The sequence below is a fragment of the Pyrgilauda ruficollis genome, unplaced genomic scaffold, assembly GCF_017590135.1.
Source record: "Pyrgilauda ruficollis isolate IOZ18807 unplaced genomic scaffold, ASM1759013v1 scaffold72, whole genome shotgun sequence".
In the NCBI taxonomy this organism is placed as follows: domain Eukaryota; kingdom Metazoa; phylum Chordata; class Aves; order Passeriformes; family Passeridae; genus Pyrgilauda; species Pyrgilauda ruficollis.
Genome location: NW_024529044.1, coordinates 858,341 through 875,625, shown reverse-complemented (window position 1 = coordinate 875,625; position 17,285 = coordinate 858,341). Strand labels below are relative to the sequence as shown.

Genomic DNA, 17,285 nt, shown 5'->3' with positions numbered 1-17,285 from the left:
TCACAGCGCGCGCCGCGCGGGCGGCGGGGCGGGGGAGCCGCGGCATTGTGACGTCACCCGGGGGGTTCCGGTACCGGCGGTGATGGCGGCGGGGCCCGAGCTGTGCCCGCACTGCGGGCGGCCCTTCAAGCGGCTCCGCGCGCACCTCCCGCACTGCAAGGCCGCGCCGGCAGCGCCGGCAGCCAGCCCCCGGCCGGCCCCGGGCAGCGCCTCGCGGCCCGTCCCCGGTAATGGCCCAGCTGCCCGCCCGAGCCCCGCCAACGCACCGGGATCGAGCGCACAGCCCTCCGCCGCCAGCGGCAGCGCCCCGGAGCCCAGCCCAGCGGCGGATCCCCGGCCGGCCCCCGGTACCGGCCCCGCCGCCCCGGGGAGGCCGTCCCGCGCGGTGCGGGCCCTGGCCCGCAGCCTGGACCTGCACCCCGAGGAGGTGCGGGACGTGCCCCGGCTGCTGCAGCAGGGCGTGAGGGTGGTGATCGAGCGGCACCGCGCCAGGCTGGTCAGGGAGAAGGAGCCGCGGAGCCGCGGGGGAGGCACGGAGCGCGGCCCCGCTCCCCGCAAAACTGCCCCGAAACCCGAGAGCAAGGAGGCGCGGGGCCGGGGAACCGCGGGGAGCGGCAGCTCCAAGGGAGAAAAAAGCACTTTAAAGGCAACACAGACACTGCAAGAGCCCGCTGAGAGCACGAACAGCCCCGCTGACCTCGTCCAGCAGGAGGGAAGAGACCAAGGCAGGGCAGGAGGGGAGCGGCTGCAGCTGGAAGCTGGGCTGGGCTCGGAGCCCCCCGCGTGTGCTTTGCACCCCCAGATCCTCCCTCTGTCGCTGGCAGAGGCACTCGCGGGTCACGGCCCGGGGACATCCAGAAAGGAGCTCAGCCTGCGGGGGGAGGCGGTGCCCGCGCCCGGCCTGAGCCCGGGCAGAGCCCCGGGGCTGCCTCTGCTCCGCACGCCCCAAACCCTGCCCGGCTGCTCGGCCCGCAGCGCCGGGGCCCGCGCCGCCGGCTTGGAGTGGCTGCCAGAGCTGTACCCTGAGCCCGCAGGGCTGGGGATTTTTCCAGGGAATCGTTGCCAGGAGGATGTGAGGGTCACGATGGAGACAGCCAGGGGTGGCTTGGCACAGGGGCAGCAAGGTAAGGAGAGTTTCCCTGCTGGGATGTGCTGGAATGGGACAGGAGGGGTAGGGAGTGGGAGAGAAAAAGTAGGGAATGGGAGAGGAAAATGCTGGGCTTGCCCAGGGAAGGATCCAGGAGAATCCAAGGAGGTTGAACTGGGCCTCCTCCAGCCTGCAAAGCCAATGGGTGATGTTTTTATGGAGCCTTGGACTGATAGAGCCCAAACTTTGTGGGGAGGTGATTCCCTCTCCTTTTCCCAGCCCAAATTGCTCATGCCATGCCATCCCTGCTCCCCTGGCAGCACACACCCCTCACTGTGACCGTGTTGTGTCACCTGCAGGTCCCCTCTCCGAGAGGCCCCTGATGGAGGTGAGGCTGGGCGAGCTGCACACCTGGATCAGCACCTGCAGCTTCTCTCCCCAGGGGATGCTGGGAGCAGTGCAGAGAGGTGAGAATTCCTGGCTTTTGGGGCAAGTCCATCCCACTTCCCTGATCTACTTGGCTGGGCCAAGTAGCCAGTCTGGATCTTTACAAAGCACAAATCATGGAGTGATGGAATGCTCTGTGAGGGACCATAAAGATGATCCAGTGCCATTCCCTGCCTTCCACTGTCCCAGGTGGCTCCAAACTCCATCCAGCCTGGCCTGGGACACTGCCAGGGATCCAGGGGCAGCCAGAGCTCCTCTGGGCACCTGTGCCAGGACCTCACCCCCCTCACAAGGAACAATTCCTTCCCATCCATCATCCCAACATCCATCTATCCCTTCCCTCTGGCACTGGGAATAAACAAACATCCCCAACATTTTGGCTCTGTAAAGTTGCAGGGAAGCAGTGAACCCCCAAGACCAGCCCATGATTTGTCCCTCTCCTTTCTCTCCCAACAGCCTGGAGCAGTTATTGTGCCAAGTACATCCACGTGAAGCAGGGGGGACCTGCTGGAATCTCTATGCTCCTGACTGGGTACTGCCTGCTCAGCTATGGCTGGAACTATCAGCACTTCAGTAAGACTTCCTATTTCAGGAATTCTTCTTTTTGCAGCACTTGGAAAGTCTGTTTAGCACCCCTGCTAATTAAAGCTCTGGAATAATTGAAATAATTTATTTAAGCACTCCCCATTTAAGACTTAATACCAGAGCTCAGAGAGCAGGATTCTCTAGGTGGGCAGAGGAGTTTGGTTATTTAAAGTGCTGACAGCAGTTGCTGACTCACAGCCTCTCCCTGGAGAGCACCAGGACTGTCAGGAGCACTTGGAAAAGCCCACACAGGGCAGAAGGAGGAGGAGTTCCAACAGGAGCTGCATTTCCTGACAGATGACAAGGGATTTGCTGGTGTTTGGGTGGTTCCCCCTGGCAGCACAGAAACAGAGAAGCAGCAGTTGGGCTGGAGCCCCCAAACAGATCCCTTTGCTCACCCTGGAATTATTTCCTCCCTGTTCTTCCAGAGCGGCACCGCTGGCGAAAATACCACTGAAGGAGCTGGAGCAGCACCCAGGGAACAGCCACAGCTCTTGGGGAGGCAGCAGAGCACCCAAGAGCAGGATTCCAGCAGGAATTCCCAGCAGCAGGGGCCTGGCTAGGGCTGGAGCTGAGGAGGAGTCCCTTTGCAGGTCGGCTTGTGTGGCAGAGAGGTGACAGGGACAGCCTGTGGCCGCCCCTCCGTGGCTCAGGCAGCTTTTAGTAGTGAAGTGAGAAAGCATTAGAGGCATCTGAGAGATCTGTGGGGGCAGGAGAGCTCCTGGAGGCTGCAGAGTCCCAGATCCCTTGTCTGGGACAGGGGACAACACCTTGTCCTGAGCTGTCATTAGAGATTATTTGACAATTCTGCTGTAGCTGAGTGGACTTCAACCCCAAGAACCATTCCCTTTAAATTCAGAGCTGTGCCTGGCTCAGCCCAGTTTGTACTCACCCCTTGTACTGGTGGGACCGGCCAGGACCTGTGTGAAGGCACTGGAGCAGCAGCTCAGACCACAACACCCTAATTCTGGGGAAGAAAAATCCATGGGATGAGGTGTTGTGCCCAAAGGGCAAACCTATGCCTGCAGCAGGCAAACCAGGACAGTCAGGAGTGCTAGTTGGAGCCTGCCATTCCCAGACACGTCTGGGAAAGGGTTGCTCATGTTGCAGGCATGAAGGGCAAAAAGAAAAAAAGAGCCAAGAATTAAAAGTCTGAGCTCTTTATTCTGCAGAGTGCAGTAGTGCTGTGACAGAGGTGTTGCACCAAAAACTCTCTCACCAGCAATAAAAACCTGTGTGGATTTTCCTTTCCTGCTTGGGTTGTGATCTCAAACGTGGTGCTTTGTGCCCCCTTCCCAAGGGATGAGCACATCCTCACCCCTGTGTCCAGGATCCTGCCCCCAGCCAGTCCTGCACCCCTTCAAACCTTGGGAATGCTGCTGCTGCTGCCCCGGCCTGCCCGCAGCCAGCAGTGCCAGGGGGAGCAGCCAGCTGTGGCAAGTCCTGATTTTCATTGCATGAAGTGATTTCTGTGCTCCTGTGCCAGCTGTGAGCTGGTGCTGGGCAATCCCTGCTGGCTTTCCCAGCCCAGCCGCTGCCCCGGTGCCGTGTCCGTGGTGTCCCGTGGTGTCCTCGTCCCCTGAGCTGTGTGGAGCACTGGAGTCACTTTCCCAGCAGCATTTCCGGCTGAGTCCTCCTGCTCTGGCTGGCACAGGGGCTGGCTGATCCTCTCTGGGGGCACAGGGAAGGGATTTGTGCTGGATCAGCCCCTGCCACGTCCCCATGTGTTCATTTTGACCCCATTTCCAAAGGAAACAGCACCCCAAGAGTTCCAACTACACCAGAAATCTCTGAGCCAGAGGGATTTGTTGTTCCCAGGGTTCTCACCCCTGAAATCCCTCCCCCTGCTGGTTCCCACCCCAGCTCCAAGGGGACAGGACCGAATACCACAAGGAAAAGACACATTCCCAGTCAAAGGCTGTTTTGGGAGCACTCTGGGAATCCCCAGAGCACCTGCTGCCCCTCACCCTCCCTCCAAGGCGAGACCACTGCTCCCAGCCCTCCCATTCCCCAAAATCTCTCACCTTGGAGCAGGTGCCTCCTTCCAGCACGCTCTGAGGGCTCGGGAGACAGCCACTGGTGTCCCACAGCTGAGCTGCCAGGTGCTGGGTGCCACGTGGAGGTGGCTCCTTGGCTGGCACATGCTCACCTCCCCTCTCCTCTGCAGCAGCCAGATCCCTCTGTACCAGCCCCCAAGGACATCCAGCTTCCTGGGGGAAAAGGGAGCAGAGGGGGCAGTTGGCATCTGCTGCCCCACAGCAGCTGGCGGTGGCTGCTGGGGCATCACCCCTGTGGGCACAGGGACAACAGCTTCACCTTGGATGGGTCTGTGCTGCTCGTCATCAGCCCGGCCTTGAGGCTGGAGGGGACACAGAGGACAGGCAGTTACTCCCTGTGGTGTCCCCAGACCCTCCTGAGGCTCCCACAGCCCCTCAGGGATGTCCTCAGATCCTCCTGAGACTCCCACAGCCCCTCAGGGATGTCCTGGAGTTGGTACAGGCACCTCCATGGGGAGCAGGGCTGTCCCCAGACCCCTCTGAGGCTCCCACAGCCCCTCAGGGATGTCCCATGGCACCTCCATGGGGAGCAGGGCTGTCCCCTGCCATCCGCAGCACAGCTGGGGTGTGGGGTTTGGTTAATTCAAACCCTTTGTGTCCTTGTCCCTGACCCTGCAAGGCCCACAGCCACCTCAGAGAGGGGATTTTACCCCCCCACCACATTCCAAGCCCCCCCAGTACATACTGCACGAACTTGCACTTGGGTCCCTCCGGGCAGAAGCCCACCAGGTAGTTGGCACACATCACCCTCCTCGTGTGCTTGTACTTGCACAGGGGACCTGCCAGGCAGAGGGGACACTCAGAGACATGGGACTGGGGAGCTCTGCTCTCCCTGCAGCCCCGAGCCCAAATCCCACCCCCGTGGGCACCACCCCATCCCCGCTGGGCACCCCCTGCCCCCGCTCACCCTGCCAGCAGAAGCCACGGTCGTACCAGGGACAGCGCACGGTGCTGGCGGTGGCACCGACGTGCAGGAAGGGACAGTCCTTGCTGCTGCACTCACCTGCGGGAGCAAGGCGGGGGACATTCGGGACAATGCTCACTCGCGTGGGCTGGATGAAAGGAATCGGGGTGCCCTGGGAACAGCCAGGTTTGGCTGGGCTGGGGGACAGTGACCCTGACTGCGTGACAGTGGCACTTCTTCCCGCAGTCAGGAGGTGGCATCAGCCGCTCGCTCGAGGCCAGCCCCGAGGGATGAGAGGGGTGGGAAGAGGCTCGCAGGGATGCCCAGCCCCGCACCTACCGAACTTGGAGTAGAAATAGCACTCGGGCATCCTGGTGGCATCGTAGTCGTGCAGGAATTCGCAGCCTTCGCCCCTCTTGCAGAGCCCTCGCAGCCAATGCTTGCACACCGCGGGCTTGGGGTGGCCCTGCACACCTGGGACAGCCCTGTCACTGCCAGCCTGTCCCCACTGTCCCCGCACACCTGGGACAGCCCTGTCACTGCCAGCCTGTCCCCACTGCCCCAGCCCCACTTGCATCCACAGCCCCAGGGCAGGGAGGTGAACCTGCTACTCCCAGTGCTGTCCCCACAGGGACATTGGGGACCCTGGCAGCTCCCCAACAGCTTTGCCAGCTGCATTCCTGAAGGAGCAGTGCCCAGAGCCAGGACAAAAAACACCCAGGTTTTGCAGGAGGACAGCAAGAGGAGAACCCCAAAAGCTCCCACAGCCCCACCACCCTCCAAAAATGCCACAGCCCCACCACCCTCCAAAAATGCCACAGCCCTGTCCCCAACTTACTGTCCACCCCCGGGAAGGGCAGGGGCCGAGCTCTGAGTTCCTCCACATCAGCCTCCGAGTCAAGCCTGATCTTCTCCACGCCAGCCACCAGCTCCTGCATCATCCCTGCTGCGGGAAGAGCCCGCTCCAGCCCAGCAGGGGAAGGGGAAGAGGCAAAGGAAGAGGCAGGGGCACTCCCCAAGGAAAACACAAGTCTCCAAAGGGAGCACCACACCCTGGAGGTCCCTGCAGCCACCCCAGCCCCCAAGAAAACCCTCTTCTTCCTCCTCCTCCCCAGGCAGAGCAGAACCAGCCCAAGCAGCCCTGAAGTGCTGCATTTAGAGGGGGGAGTTGCCCACATCTGATCCCAATTTGCAGCCCTGATTGCCTGATGCCGCAGCTGGGGAGCTCAGCCCCAGGCCCCAGGCAGCCCCTCTCAGCCTCCCTGCTCCCACATCTGCTTCTCCTCCAGCAAACCCGGCTGGAGCTGCTTGGGAGCTGGGTTAACCCCTCATTTCGAGGCCTTAAATGGAGACAGATATGGCCGGAGTGCTGGGACTGAGCATTCCAATAGCACGGGGTGGATGCTGGGTGTGTTTTGGTGTGCTCTGGGCACAGCAGCACCAGCCCCAGGCCTGCTTGGCAAGACAGACCCACATCCCTGGGCTCCTAGAAGGGGCCACACCTTGCATCCCAACGAATCATGGAATGGTTTCTTGTGGAATGCTCCTCAGAGCCCTTCTTGTTCCATCCACAGACAGGGACACTTCCACTGCGCTGCCCAGCAGCCCCTGCCATCCCTGCTTTGGGGCTTTCACTGGTGCCAGGCTCCAGTGGCACATTCTGGGCATGACCAGGGCTCTGTGGGTTTCCTGGAGCCCACCTGGAGCAGAGCCCCTGGATTTTTCCCAGTGCTCCATCCCTGCTCCGTCCCGCGGCCACGCTCAGCGCCCGTGGTGCCCCGGGCTGACACGGCCATGGAGCCCTGCTCCCATTCTGTCACTTGCCATCAGAGCACTGGAGCAGCAGTGCCACAGCGCTGCCCGTGGGTGCTGCAGGGTGCTGGGCACCCCGCGGCCGTGTGGGACAGCACGGGTGCCACCCCGGGGCTGTGACAGATGGCACTGTGCCCACCGAGGGCTTTGGGGAGGCTGGGGGTGCAGCCTCGCTGCCTGCTGCCGGTGCTGGCCGGACACTGGCGGTGCTGGTGTCACTCCCACCGGCCCAGCACACGTGGCACTGTCCCTGTCCCCGCTCCCTCCCGGTGATGCAGGCTGTCCCGTGGATGGGGCCGTGTCCCAGCTGCGCTCAGCAGCCCCGCTCGCACTTTCTGCCCCATCAGCTCCATCACCGCGGCGCTGCCGAGCCCGAGCCTGGAGCCGACAGGCGTCACAAAGATCAGGGCGGCCAAGTGACAGTGGCAGGCGGCCCGTGAAGTGTCACCCCAGGGCTTCTCCCCGCCCCACAGCCCCGGGGAGCAAAGCGGGCAAAGCCCAGGGACCAAACCTCGCTGCTTTGTGCCAGAGCACCCCTAAGGGACAAGAGGAGCCAGTTGTCCCCCAGCAGCCTGGTGACCTCCCAGGTGACAGTGAGCAGGATCACTGGCTCAGGGGATGGGACATGGGACCCTGGCACAGGGCAGGGGGGCACTGTGACCAGGGCAGAGGCAGCCTGCTGAGCTCAGAGCCTCCAGCTGCAGCTGCTGTTGTTCTCCCTGTCCCAGACAATGGCCCAATGTCCCCTGCCCAGGGTGACAGGACAGGACCCCATTGTGTCCCCACTGTGGCACAGCCTTTACCCGCTCCCCTGGCTTCTCCAGGGAGATCCATTTGGGAGATTTTTGGGGGGATAAATCATTCCCTCTCTCCAGTGAGGAGGCCAGTGCTCAGGGAAAGGCTGTGGGGCCATTCCTGGCACTTTGCCCCATCTCAGCCCAGCTCCATCCAAGGGATTGGAGGGGGAAGTCACTCCCAGCACTGGCAGAGCCCCATTTCCCCAGTGACTGAGCTGTGGGAAGCTGGCTGTGGGATCAGAGTGACTCCTGCTCGCTCTGCTGGGATCATCCAGGGCCACAGCAGCCCCACAGGGCTGGGAACCCCCAGGGCACCCCTTGGCCCCAAGCCCGTGGGAGCAGGGACAGCCAGTCCTGCCCCCCCAGCACCGTCCCCTCCTCCCCCGCTGGAGGGAGCAGAGCTGGGGGAGGAGAGGGCAGCGTTGGCAGAGCCAGCCCTTGGCAGGAGCTGCCTGGCCCGAGGGTCCCAGCCCCGAGCCAGATCCGGCCAGCAGGAGCTCTCCTGCTTCCTCAGGCAACGGGCAGAGAAAGCTCGGCCACGGCAGGTGCCCACACTGCAGCCAGGATGGGCAGCAGGGTGGGGGCAGCAGGACAGGGCTGGTGGCAGCACAGGGACACTGGTCCTGCTTGGGCAGCAGATCCCCACTGCGTGTCACCCCTCAGGAACTCAGGCCACTGCAGTCACTACCATTTCCTTTTATTCCTTGCATTTGTACATACACAGTATAAAACCTCCTGTTCCAGCCGCCTGCTCCCGCCACTGCCCGGCCCCATGGGACACCAGGATTCCAGTGGCTTCCAGGTGCTTCTCCCACTGGGGACAGACCCACACTTCCACCAGCATCCCTGGAGCTGGCTAGGAGCATCCCTGTGAGCCCCAGACTGGTTGGAGGGTCAAGCACCTGGGATGGAACCATCCATCCATCCATCCATCCATCCATCCATCCATCCATCCATCCATCCATCCAAGGGATGGGGAGCAAGCACCTGCCACAGCACTGGGATGCTCTTGGTCTGCAGAAAGTCCCCAAGAAACCCAGGAAGCTGGAGCTGCCCATAGTCCCAGGCCACCTCTGAGCTCCAGAGCCAAGTTCTTCCTCATGGGAAATCTTCCCTCAGTTAAAACCAAAAGAGACAAGAGAAAGGTAAGTACAAATCAGAAAACAGTAAAAACTGTACGGTGGAAAATATATATATATATTACTGAAAGGGCTAAAACTCCAAAAGCTCGTCTTGTTGGATCCTAAATCGCTTTACACGGGCAGGGGGGCAGGAGAAAGGAGCTAATATCCAAAGTCCAACAGAAAGAATCAAAATCGAGTCTGCTTCCCCCTCCCAGGAAGTGCTGGAGCTGTCTGGGAGCTGTCAGGAACGGCCCCAGCCCCGGGAGCAGAGCGCTGTCCTGCTGTAGCACACAGAGGGAACGAGGCAGGAGTCAAGTCTTCCCCAGTGCCACCAGTTGAGGTGTTCAGCCCTGTGTCCAAGAAACCTCAGTGAGAACCTCGGCTTGGCCTCCTTTATACCCGGATCTCGTCGTCATCTTCGTCAGCGAACGAGAACTCCTTGTCGGGGCGTTTCAGGGGTCCCCCCCGCTGGCTCGGTGGCCTGGGGACAGGGCTGCGCTCCTCGGGCCCTGAGGGGCAGCTGGACACTGGACTGCTGTCCCTGGGGCTGCGGCCACCAGCACCACGGGCCGGGCTCTGGCTCGGCGGGGCCGCCAGCGGGGAGCCAGGTGGGACAGGCTCCCCTTCCTCCTCTTCCTCCTCCTCGCGGCTTTCCTCCGCCTCGGGATCTTCATCCTGCTCCCACTGATCCTTATCCATGATGCTCAGCACGTCCCCGAGCATGGAGGGCCCCAGGTCGATGTGGAAGGACATGATGGACTCGGCGTGCTTCAAGCCCACGCCGCCCTTGGCCACCACCACGGGCAGGTCCGTGATGTCCCCGAAGTCGCGCTCGTCCAAGCCGGGGCTCAGCGGCCCCGCGGCCGCCCCGTTCGGGCGCTGCTGCTCTTCGGGGCTCACCTCCTCGGGCAGCTTCTTCACGGGGCTGGACGAGAGGCTCTTGGGCAGCTGCCCCGCGCTCCTGTCCACGTCCTTCTCGTTGAGCTGGGGCAGGGACACGGCGTTCTTGACGAAGAGCGCCGAGTCGCGCAGCGAGCCCAGCATGTCCCGCCGGTCCCCGCGCGTCACCGACTGCGAGCGCTTGCTGCTGCGGAAGCGGCGGGACAGCAGGCCGGGCTTGGAGGCGCCGGGCTCCTCTCCCGCCTCCGGCACCGGCTCCCCGGCCTTGCTGGTGAGGAAGGAGGTGTCCCCGAAGGCATCGCCGGCGCGCCCCACGTGCATGGTGTGGCGGAAGTCCCCCAGGGGCGCACTGATCATCTCGGCCGTCAGGTCAGCCCTGGAGCGGCGCTTGGAGTGCGCAGAGTTGGACACGAGCTGCTTGAGGATCGGCATGGTGGCACCCAGGGGAGGCTGTGCCACGCTGGGTCCTGTGTCCGGTGCTCACAGATGGGGCTGCGCAGCCGGGATGCCACCGGCGTCACGGATGGGTCACTCCTAGGGGAGAGGAGGGAGGGACATGGTCAGGCTTCAAGGATGTGGGTAGGGCACCAGATTTCATCCCACCAAGCTGCAAAATGGGACCCTGTGCCCACCAGCTGCTTGGCTCTCCGGGGAATTGGCTCCATGCAGGGCATCATTCCACATGGGACACATCCTCAGACCCCTCTGAGCTCCCCACACCCCCAGACCCACCCCTGAGCAGAGAGACCCTCAGGAGAAAGACCTGGGCACAGAAATCCCTCAGGATGATCCCTGACTCTGTGCCCCACAAGAGATGCAGGGCACCACGGGCACCCTCTGCCCCTCCCCGTGCAGCCCCAGCCCTCCTGAGTGGGGCACGGCAGCTCCAGCCTCTGTGAGCAGCACGCTGAGAAGATGCCTGGGATTTTTTATTTTTTTTTTTTCTAATTGGAAGAAAGCGGGGAGGAGCAGACGCCAGGAGGAATTGGAAACAGACGGCAGGAAGTGTGTGAGGAGGGCGTAGAGCCCCCGGGAGGCACCGCCAGCCGAGCAGGGGGACGGGGGGACCAGGATGGGGACCCCTTCATGCTTGGCAGGATGGGGAGGTGGGGACACTGCTTTGCTGCCGCCCTGGAGCCCCCCAAAAGCCCTCCGTGCTGCCCCTCGGAGCTGAGTCCATGTGTGACCATCCCCACCCTCCCCAGCGGTCTCGTGGTCACCGCTGTGACTCAGAGGTGACAGAAGTGACGAGGGCTCCGTCCGACCACAATGGCAACGGGCACAACCGGGCACGTTACTCCTTCCCTCGGCCACCTCGGGAACAGACCCGTCCAACCCAGCGCCCGTAGCCACGCAGAGGGGACAAGGACAGCGACCGTGTGGCCGCATCCCGTGGCGCCAGGCAGCCCCAGGTGGTCCCGGGAGAGGCTGCCGGGGAGGAAGGGTTCGTGGCCGCCCTCTTCCTCCCTCCGGGCACCGCCGGCGACACCGCGCCCCGTGACACGCACGGGGAAGGGACGGACGTGTGGCCTCGGAGCGAGCCGTGGGGCGGGGGCCACGTCCCCCCCGGTGCCCCAGGACAGCGATGGCCCCAGCACAGCCCGGTCCTGCCCGGCTGGGCACCACCAGAAGCCACAGCAGCACCCCACACTGCCAGCATGGCCAGGGGACACCTCCACCCCCCCCTCCCCTCCCCACAGCCAGGCTGTGACACCCCGCTGTCCCCCGCAGGAGCAGCAGCACCGCAGGCAGGCTGTGGCCGGGCAGGATGGACTCTGGCCCCACGCTGGGGCAAAGTCCCTTGCCCAACCCTCCCGTGCGTGGCTCCCGGATGGGCCTGGCCAGGCAGGAGTGCCCCGTGGCACGGCGCTGGTGGCACACGGCCACATTCCCTGTCCAGCACCCCACTAGCCCAGGGAGGCACAGTCTGAGCCCCCAGGGCCACCCGGGGGGATGAAGGCACATGGAGGACCGGCTGGGGAGCCCCCAATTCACCCCCAGCTGCTGGGGAAGCCACCAAGGAGCCACACCTCCTCCCCTGCACCTCAAAGCAGGAGCCAGGGGAATTCCTTCCCCCTCAGCCCATCCCAGCCCAGAGGAGCAGCTCGCTGGGCCCTGCTCCCTCCCTGGGATCTCCTGCACGCCCGGCCGGGCGTGCGTGCATGGCACAAACGCTCTCCCTTTCCAAAGTCTCCTTCCAGGCCAGCATTCCTGCAGCCTCTGGTTTTCCATAAAACAAACACTCCCGGCAAGCTCCCCAGCTGGGCCAGGCAACCGTGCTGCTGATTTAGGCCATCTGGGGACTGTCCCTCCCTTGTATTTAGATTTCGGGGCCAAGTTCAGCATTTGTAAGATACTTTGCAAGCCGCGGCAAAGGGGCCACCGGGAGGTTGGAGCGGTCCCAGCCGGGCCAGCAGTGCTCCATCACCCTCACAGCTTCCACAGCAGCAGCATGGCCCCCTCCCCTAAACACTCCAGCCCACAGAGCCTCTCCACAGCAGCCAAAATCTCCACCATCCCTCGATGCTTCGCTCCCAGCTCACCCCGAGAGGCGATGGCAGCACAGATGGTCAGTGCTGCCCACACAGCCCGGCCCGGGGAGCTGGACACAGAGCCCTTTTCTCCTCCTCTCGCTCGGGGAGAGCAGATCCTGTGACATTCCCGCTGCCGGTGCTTTCACAAAGGAAACCAGGCCAGGGAGGCATCGCTGGCCTTTCCAGGCACCTACCAGGGGAAGCTGCTGGTAACCCGAGAGACTTCACGGGCACCTGGCAGCGCTGCCCATCCCGGAGCAGCGAGCCCAGAGCAGAGCCAAGCCCCAGCAGGGCTTTGGGGCAAGGAGAGGGGACAGTGCCTGCACACACGGATCGAGGACAAGAGGGATAACTTGTACTGACAGCCCTGTGCTGCCTCCCACCTGCCCTCTGAGCCCTGTGGGATCTCACTCTGAGGAGTGAGAACCTGAGGAGCCCAGGGACACAATTGTCCCTGTAAATGAATGTCTGCTTGTAGGACAGAGCAGCCAGCACAGAACTGGGACAGCCCTGGCCAGGCCCACGTGCCCTGATGGTGCAGGCTTCCCACGAGACCCCCCCCCCTCCCTCCATCCTCTCCATCTCATCCTGCCCAGCGTCAGTCACCCGTGGGGACCAGAGCAAAAGCGGCTCAGAGAAGGAGGCCAGCGAGTGAGTGCACACAGGAGAAACGCCAAGTCCAGCCACATTCCCGTGCATCCTGCCCCCAGCTCTTCCCGCTCAAAGGCTGGGAAAGCCAAGCTGGGAAAGCATCCTGGCCGGCCCAGCCGGCTCCAAACGAGCTCCCCGGCTTCCCCATGCAGAGCCCCCCAGGCAGCACCCCGAGATCAGAGGATGCTCTCCCCGCCCTGCCCGGCGCTGGGACAGGGGCTGTGCTGGACCGGTCGGGTCCCCCACACTGCCCAGGGCCAGGGAGCAGCCACACACGGGACAGGGAGGCCACCCCGCCCGCTCAGCCCCACTCTGGGGTGCGCTGCCCCTCGGGGATCCTTTGATCCTTTGATGTTGGAGCCTGGCAGACAGCAGCCGGAGACAGGGCACGGATCACACCCTGCCACCGCCGGCCCAGGAGGGGACCCAGCCGCTGTCACACCCTCGGTTCTGCTCCCCAGCGAGTCTTCCCAGGGCCTGGGGGCAGGCGGAGCTGTCAGTGCGGGCAGCCCCGGCGCCCGGTGACCGCCCCCACCCCGGCGCGGTGACAGGTCTGGTCCTGTCCCTGGCATCGGGACGCCGCTGCAGCGCAACCCCGGGATGCACCGAGCGGCATCTGGAAGTGGGAAAGGCACTGGTAGCGAGCTCCAGAGCCGGGGATGGAGAGATGGCACACGGGGAGGGAGGAGAAGCTTGGCTCCCACCAGGGCTCTCGGCATACGGATCAGCACCGGGCTGGGAACTCACCGCCTGTGCCAAAAGCAGAGAAGCGCTCCCGGAGGGACTGCCAAGAGACAGGAGGTAGCCAGAGTTCAGCAAGGAACCGCTGGCAGGACACGCCAGAACACGCACAGGGCCATAAATCCTCCGGCTCCGGGGCCACGAACCAGCCCGAGGCTCTGCAGGGCCAGGAGGGGACTTTTCCAGGGGGAAAGGTTATCTCCTCGCTGGCCCTGGCTCTGTCTCTGCAACAGGGGCTGGCCGGGCTGCCACAGCATACCGGGGCTGAGCAGACCTCCCGACCTGCCGGGCTCCGGATTCCTGCGGTTTCGCTGGGGTGGACGGGAAGTTAGCAGGCAGACTTCCCACGGCGCGGCCCCGGCTCCCTACCTGCCGGGGGCCCGGAGCCGCCCCGGCCGGCCCGGGGGGCCCTGGGCGGCTGTTTGTGCTCAGGACAAAACGCAGCGAACAAAGGGAGCGACCGGCACGGTCAGCACAACGCCGGCGGCCGCGGGGCTGGCGCTGGGGGCCGGGGAGGGAGCCCCGCGGCCGCTCAGCCCGGGCACGGAGCCGGGGATCGGGGTTCAGGCCAGGCTCGCTCTGCACCCCCAAACACACTGAGCCTCCTCGGTGCTAAACCTCAGCTGGAGTCGCTCCACGGTTTCCGAGGGAGCTGCGTCCAAAACAGATCTGTTTACTGCGTGCCCGGCTGGGGAACAAGCCCTGTCCTGGCTGCAGAGATTGCACGCTGTGCCTCAGTTTCCCCCCCAGAGCCCATTAACGATCCCTTCAGAACAGCTCTCCTGCTCTATAGATCCCAACTCCCTTTGGAACAGCCTTGCTGATCCATAGATTCGGCGCTTGGAAACATCTATACTCCGCTCTGCTGCTGCTGCCGGGGTCAAACCGGGGCGGCGTGGGACGAATCCAGCGCCCCGTGAGCGCTCGCTGCCCACGGACCCGCGGTTCTACGGGCACCGGAGCGGGTCTGGGAGCCAGCCCCGTGCCCAGCGCCGCCAGAGCCGGGCAGTGCCTCTCTCCGGGCACCCTTGGCAGCGGTGTGTGCCGCCCAGGGACGGGCAGCGGGGCGGAGGGCAGGCTGCGGTCAGCCGGGACCCCTGTCCGGGGCCACGGGGGAATGAGCGGGACGGGATTTTTCGGGCGGCTCTGACTCAGCAGCCGCCGGCGCCCAGCCCCGGCCAGCCCCGGGGTGCCGCTGGAGCCGCTCCAGCGCGCCGAGGATCCACCTTCCCGACACGGGCCGCGGGCAGCCACCGCCCCGGCCGCGACCACCGCCAGCTCCGGCCGCCGCCACCCCCGCGCGGGGCTCGGCGGAGCGAACGGGCGCCGATCGCCGGTGGAGCGGGGTGTGGTGAGCCGGGCCGGTGCCCCGCGCTGGGCAAACAGCGCTCCGCATCCTGTTAACCCCTTCGCCCACCCGCGCCGCGCAGCGGCCCCACGGCCCGGCAGGGAACGAGGCGGGGGGTCCCGGCCGCCCCTCTGCCCGGTACCGGAGCGCGGCAGCGCCGGGGACCGGCCTGCCGGACAATAGCCGAGCTGAGCGCGGCGGGGATCCCCGCACGCCGGGACGAGCCGAGCCGGGCCGGACCTGGCCGAGCGGGGCCGAGCTTTGCCTGGCCGCCGCGACCCCCGGAGCCCCCGGTGTCCCCCCCGTACCTGCTCGCCCGGGCCCCGCCGCCGCCGCCGGTCCATGGCCGCGCCGCGCCGGAACGGAGCGCCCCCCCCGCACGGCGATGACATCATCGCCCCGCCCGGACCAATGGCACAGCGCTACGTCACGGGGCGGTCCCACGCCCTCCATTCAAACCCGAGTGGGGCGGAACCCTGGGCCCCGCCCGGGGCTGGGGGCACAGGGACAGGGACAGGAGAGGGGTCAGGAGTGGGGGACCGGCACCCCCGGGGGATGGAGGCACCGGCCGGGCACGGGGCTCTTCCCGCGGGGTGTCACGAGTGGGATCCCCAGAGGCAGAGAGCGGAGCTGGCCGCACCCCTGGCAGGGCGGCGAGGCTGAGGTGGTGGTGGGTGACCCACTCTAATTAATTAAGGACAGTTAAGAACCGCCCTGAGATGCCAGGAGGAGGCGGCTTCAGCCTCAGATGTCCCCGTTCCACTCGTGACCGTGACACCCGCTAGGCTGCACCCACATCCCTCCTCTGCTACCATCTCCCTGTCCGCAGCCAGTCCCACTGCTCGATCCCTTTTGGGGGGGCCCTGGCATCCCTCCAGGCCGTGAGTGGGTGGGACACGATGGCAGGGGGTCCGTGGTCACCCCAGGTGCTCAGTGTGGGTGCTGGTGGGGGACTCCACGGCTCCCGGGATGGATTTCACGGCCCCCGGGATGGATTCCAGGGCCACCGTGCCCCCCCCGCCCCCCGGCACTGGGGTGAATCCCGAGATCATCCCAGCCCCAGGGACACTAGGCTGAAAGGGAGAGCGCTGCGCTGCACAGCCGCTGCTCGCTCGCTCGAGGGGATTAAGACCAGACCTTTGTGGGAGAAAAGGGGCGGGAGATCCCAGATTATCCCGAACCCGCCTCATGCAGCGTTTCTTGGCTATTCCGGAGAGTCTGGCGTCTCCGCGGAGGGAGGCAGGGGGGTGGCGAGTGGGGTGCTGGGATGCTCTGGCCACGCCACTCTTGGGGTCTCGGGCCTCTTGGGGTCTGGGACACGACGCTGCTGGGTCCGGAGGTTTCTCGTGTCACCGGTGCAAGGAGCTCCAGTCCCCGATCCCGTTGTGACAGCGCTGGGTGGCTCAGCTGGGACTGACGCTTCCCTCCGTCGGAAGGAAGGGGTGTCACCACGGAGCGGGCAGCGAGGGCCAGCGAGGCACTGCGGAGATGCTGGGATTGGCAGCCAGGGCACAGCTCTTCCCCCAGCCCTGGTGTCCAGCACCATCCCGCTCACACCTGTGTCTCCATCCTGGGATGTGCTGCTTCCTCCAGTGCCGTTTTCATAGCTCATTTTATTGGCAAATTTTATTTTCCTTGCTCTCCATACAGAGAAGCTGCGGCCAGAGGCAAAGCCCCGGGCCCGCAGTTGAGGTGGGGCCACCTGCGGATGCAGCAGTGGGTTTTTGGTAGGTGAGGAAGAGGAGGAGGGTTTGTCCCAGCCCCCAGGCTCATCTCGACCCTCTCACGTGAGAGTGTAGGTACTGGAAGGCTGGTGGGAGCCCGGTGCAGCGCTGCTCGCCTCACCTGACGCTGTCACGGGAGCGTGGAGATGGCTGAGACAGCGCAGTCGGCAGGGATTAACATCACCCGGCTGGTGGGAGCCGCCGGGAAGGCTCCCGCGGGCTGGCCTGGCTCCGGCTGGGAAGAGCAGGCACTCACTCAACTTGAAAAACTGCCCGGGAGAGACGGGCCCCCTCCCCTTGGAGCCCCTGGGCCCTGGGGAGGGAGCCCGGGCTGCTGGGCGGCTCTGGAGCACGGATCGCTCCCGCCCTTCCTCAGCCATCGCCGGCTCCTTTTGCTGCTTCTCAGCAGCTTTTGAAAGCAAAGAAAAAAAGAAAAGGCTTGAAAAGCACTTTGAAAAGCAGGGCAGGGAGAAGCGCCCGGGTTCCCGGCAGCCCCATCCCCTCCTCCTGCTGCCAGCGCCTGCCAGCTTTGTCTGCCGGCGCTGCCGAGCCAGCGGGGAGCTCCCCCGAGCTG

At 64.6% G+C, this 17,285-nt stretch overlaps 3 protein-coding genes across 3 annotated transcripts; 1 reads left to right on the top strand and 2 right to left on the bottom strand.

Moving 5' to 3' along the window:
• Nucleotides 1–6: 6 nt before the first annotated feature.
• On the top strand, nucleotides 7–3,365 carry CUNH17orf80 (chromosome unknown C17orf80 homolog). The gene is made up of 4 exons (XM_041485866.1): nucleotides 7–1,124; nucleotides 1,447–1,554; nucleotides 1,991–2,107; nucleotides 2,548–3,365. Exons 1-4 carry the CDS (start codon nucleotides 83–85, stop codon nucleotides 2,574–2,576), a joined length of 1,296 nt encoding a protein of 431 aa, XP_041341800.1. The 5' UTR covers nucleotides 7–82; the 3' UTR covers nucleotides 2,577–3,365.
• On the bottom strand, nucleotides 3,136–6,018 carry CPSF4L (cleavage and polyadenylation specific factor 4 like). Its single transcript, XM_041485676.1, has 6 exons — nucleotides 5,919–6,018; nucleotides 5,420–5,554; nucleotides 5,084–5,179; nucleotides 4,862–4,955; nucleotides 4,269–4,329; nucleotides 3,136–3,141 (listed from the first exon to the last, which is right to left on the bottom strand). The coding sequence occupies exons 1-6, from the start codon at nucleotides 6,016–6,018 to the stop codon at nucleotides 3,136–3,138; spliced, it is 492 nt and encodes a 163-aa protein (XP_041341610.1).
• A 2,351-nt stretch (nucleotides 6,019–8,369) lies between these two features.
• On the bottom strand, nucleotides 8,370–15,388 carry CDC42EP4 (CDC42 effector protein 4). Its single transcript, XM_041485830.1, has 2 exons — nucleotides 15,296–15,388; nucleotides 8,370–10,247 (listed from the first exon to the last, which is right to left on the bottom strand). The coding sequence occupies exon 2, from the start codon at nucleotides 10,143–10,145 to the stop codon at nucleotides 9,207–9,209; it is 939 nt and encodes a 312-aa protein (XP_041341764.1). The 5' UTR covers nucleotides 10,146–10,247; nucleotides 15,296–15,388; the 3' UTR covers nucleotides 8,370–9,206.
• Between the last annotated feature and the right edge of the window lie 1,897 nt (nucleotides 15,389–17,285).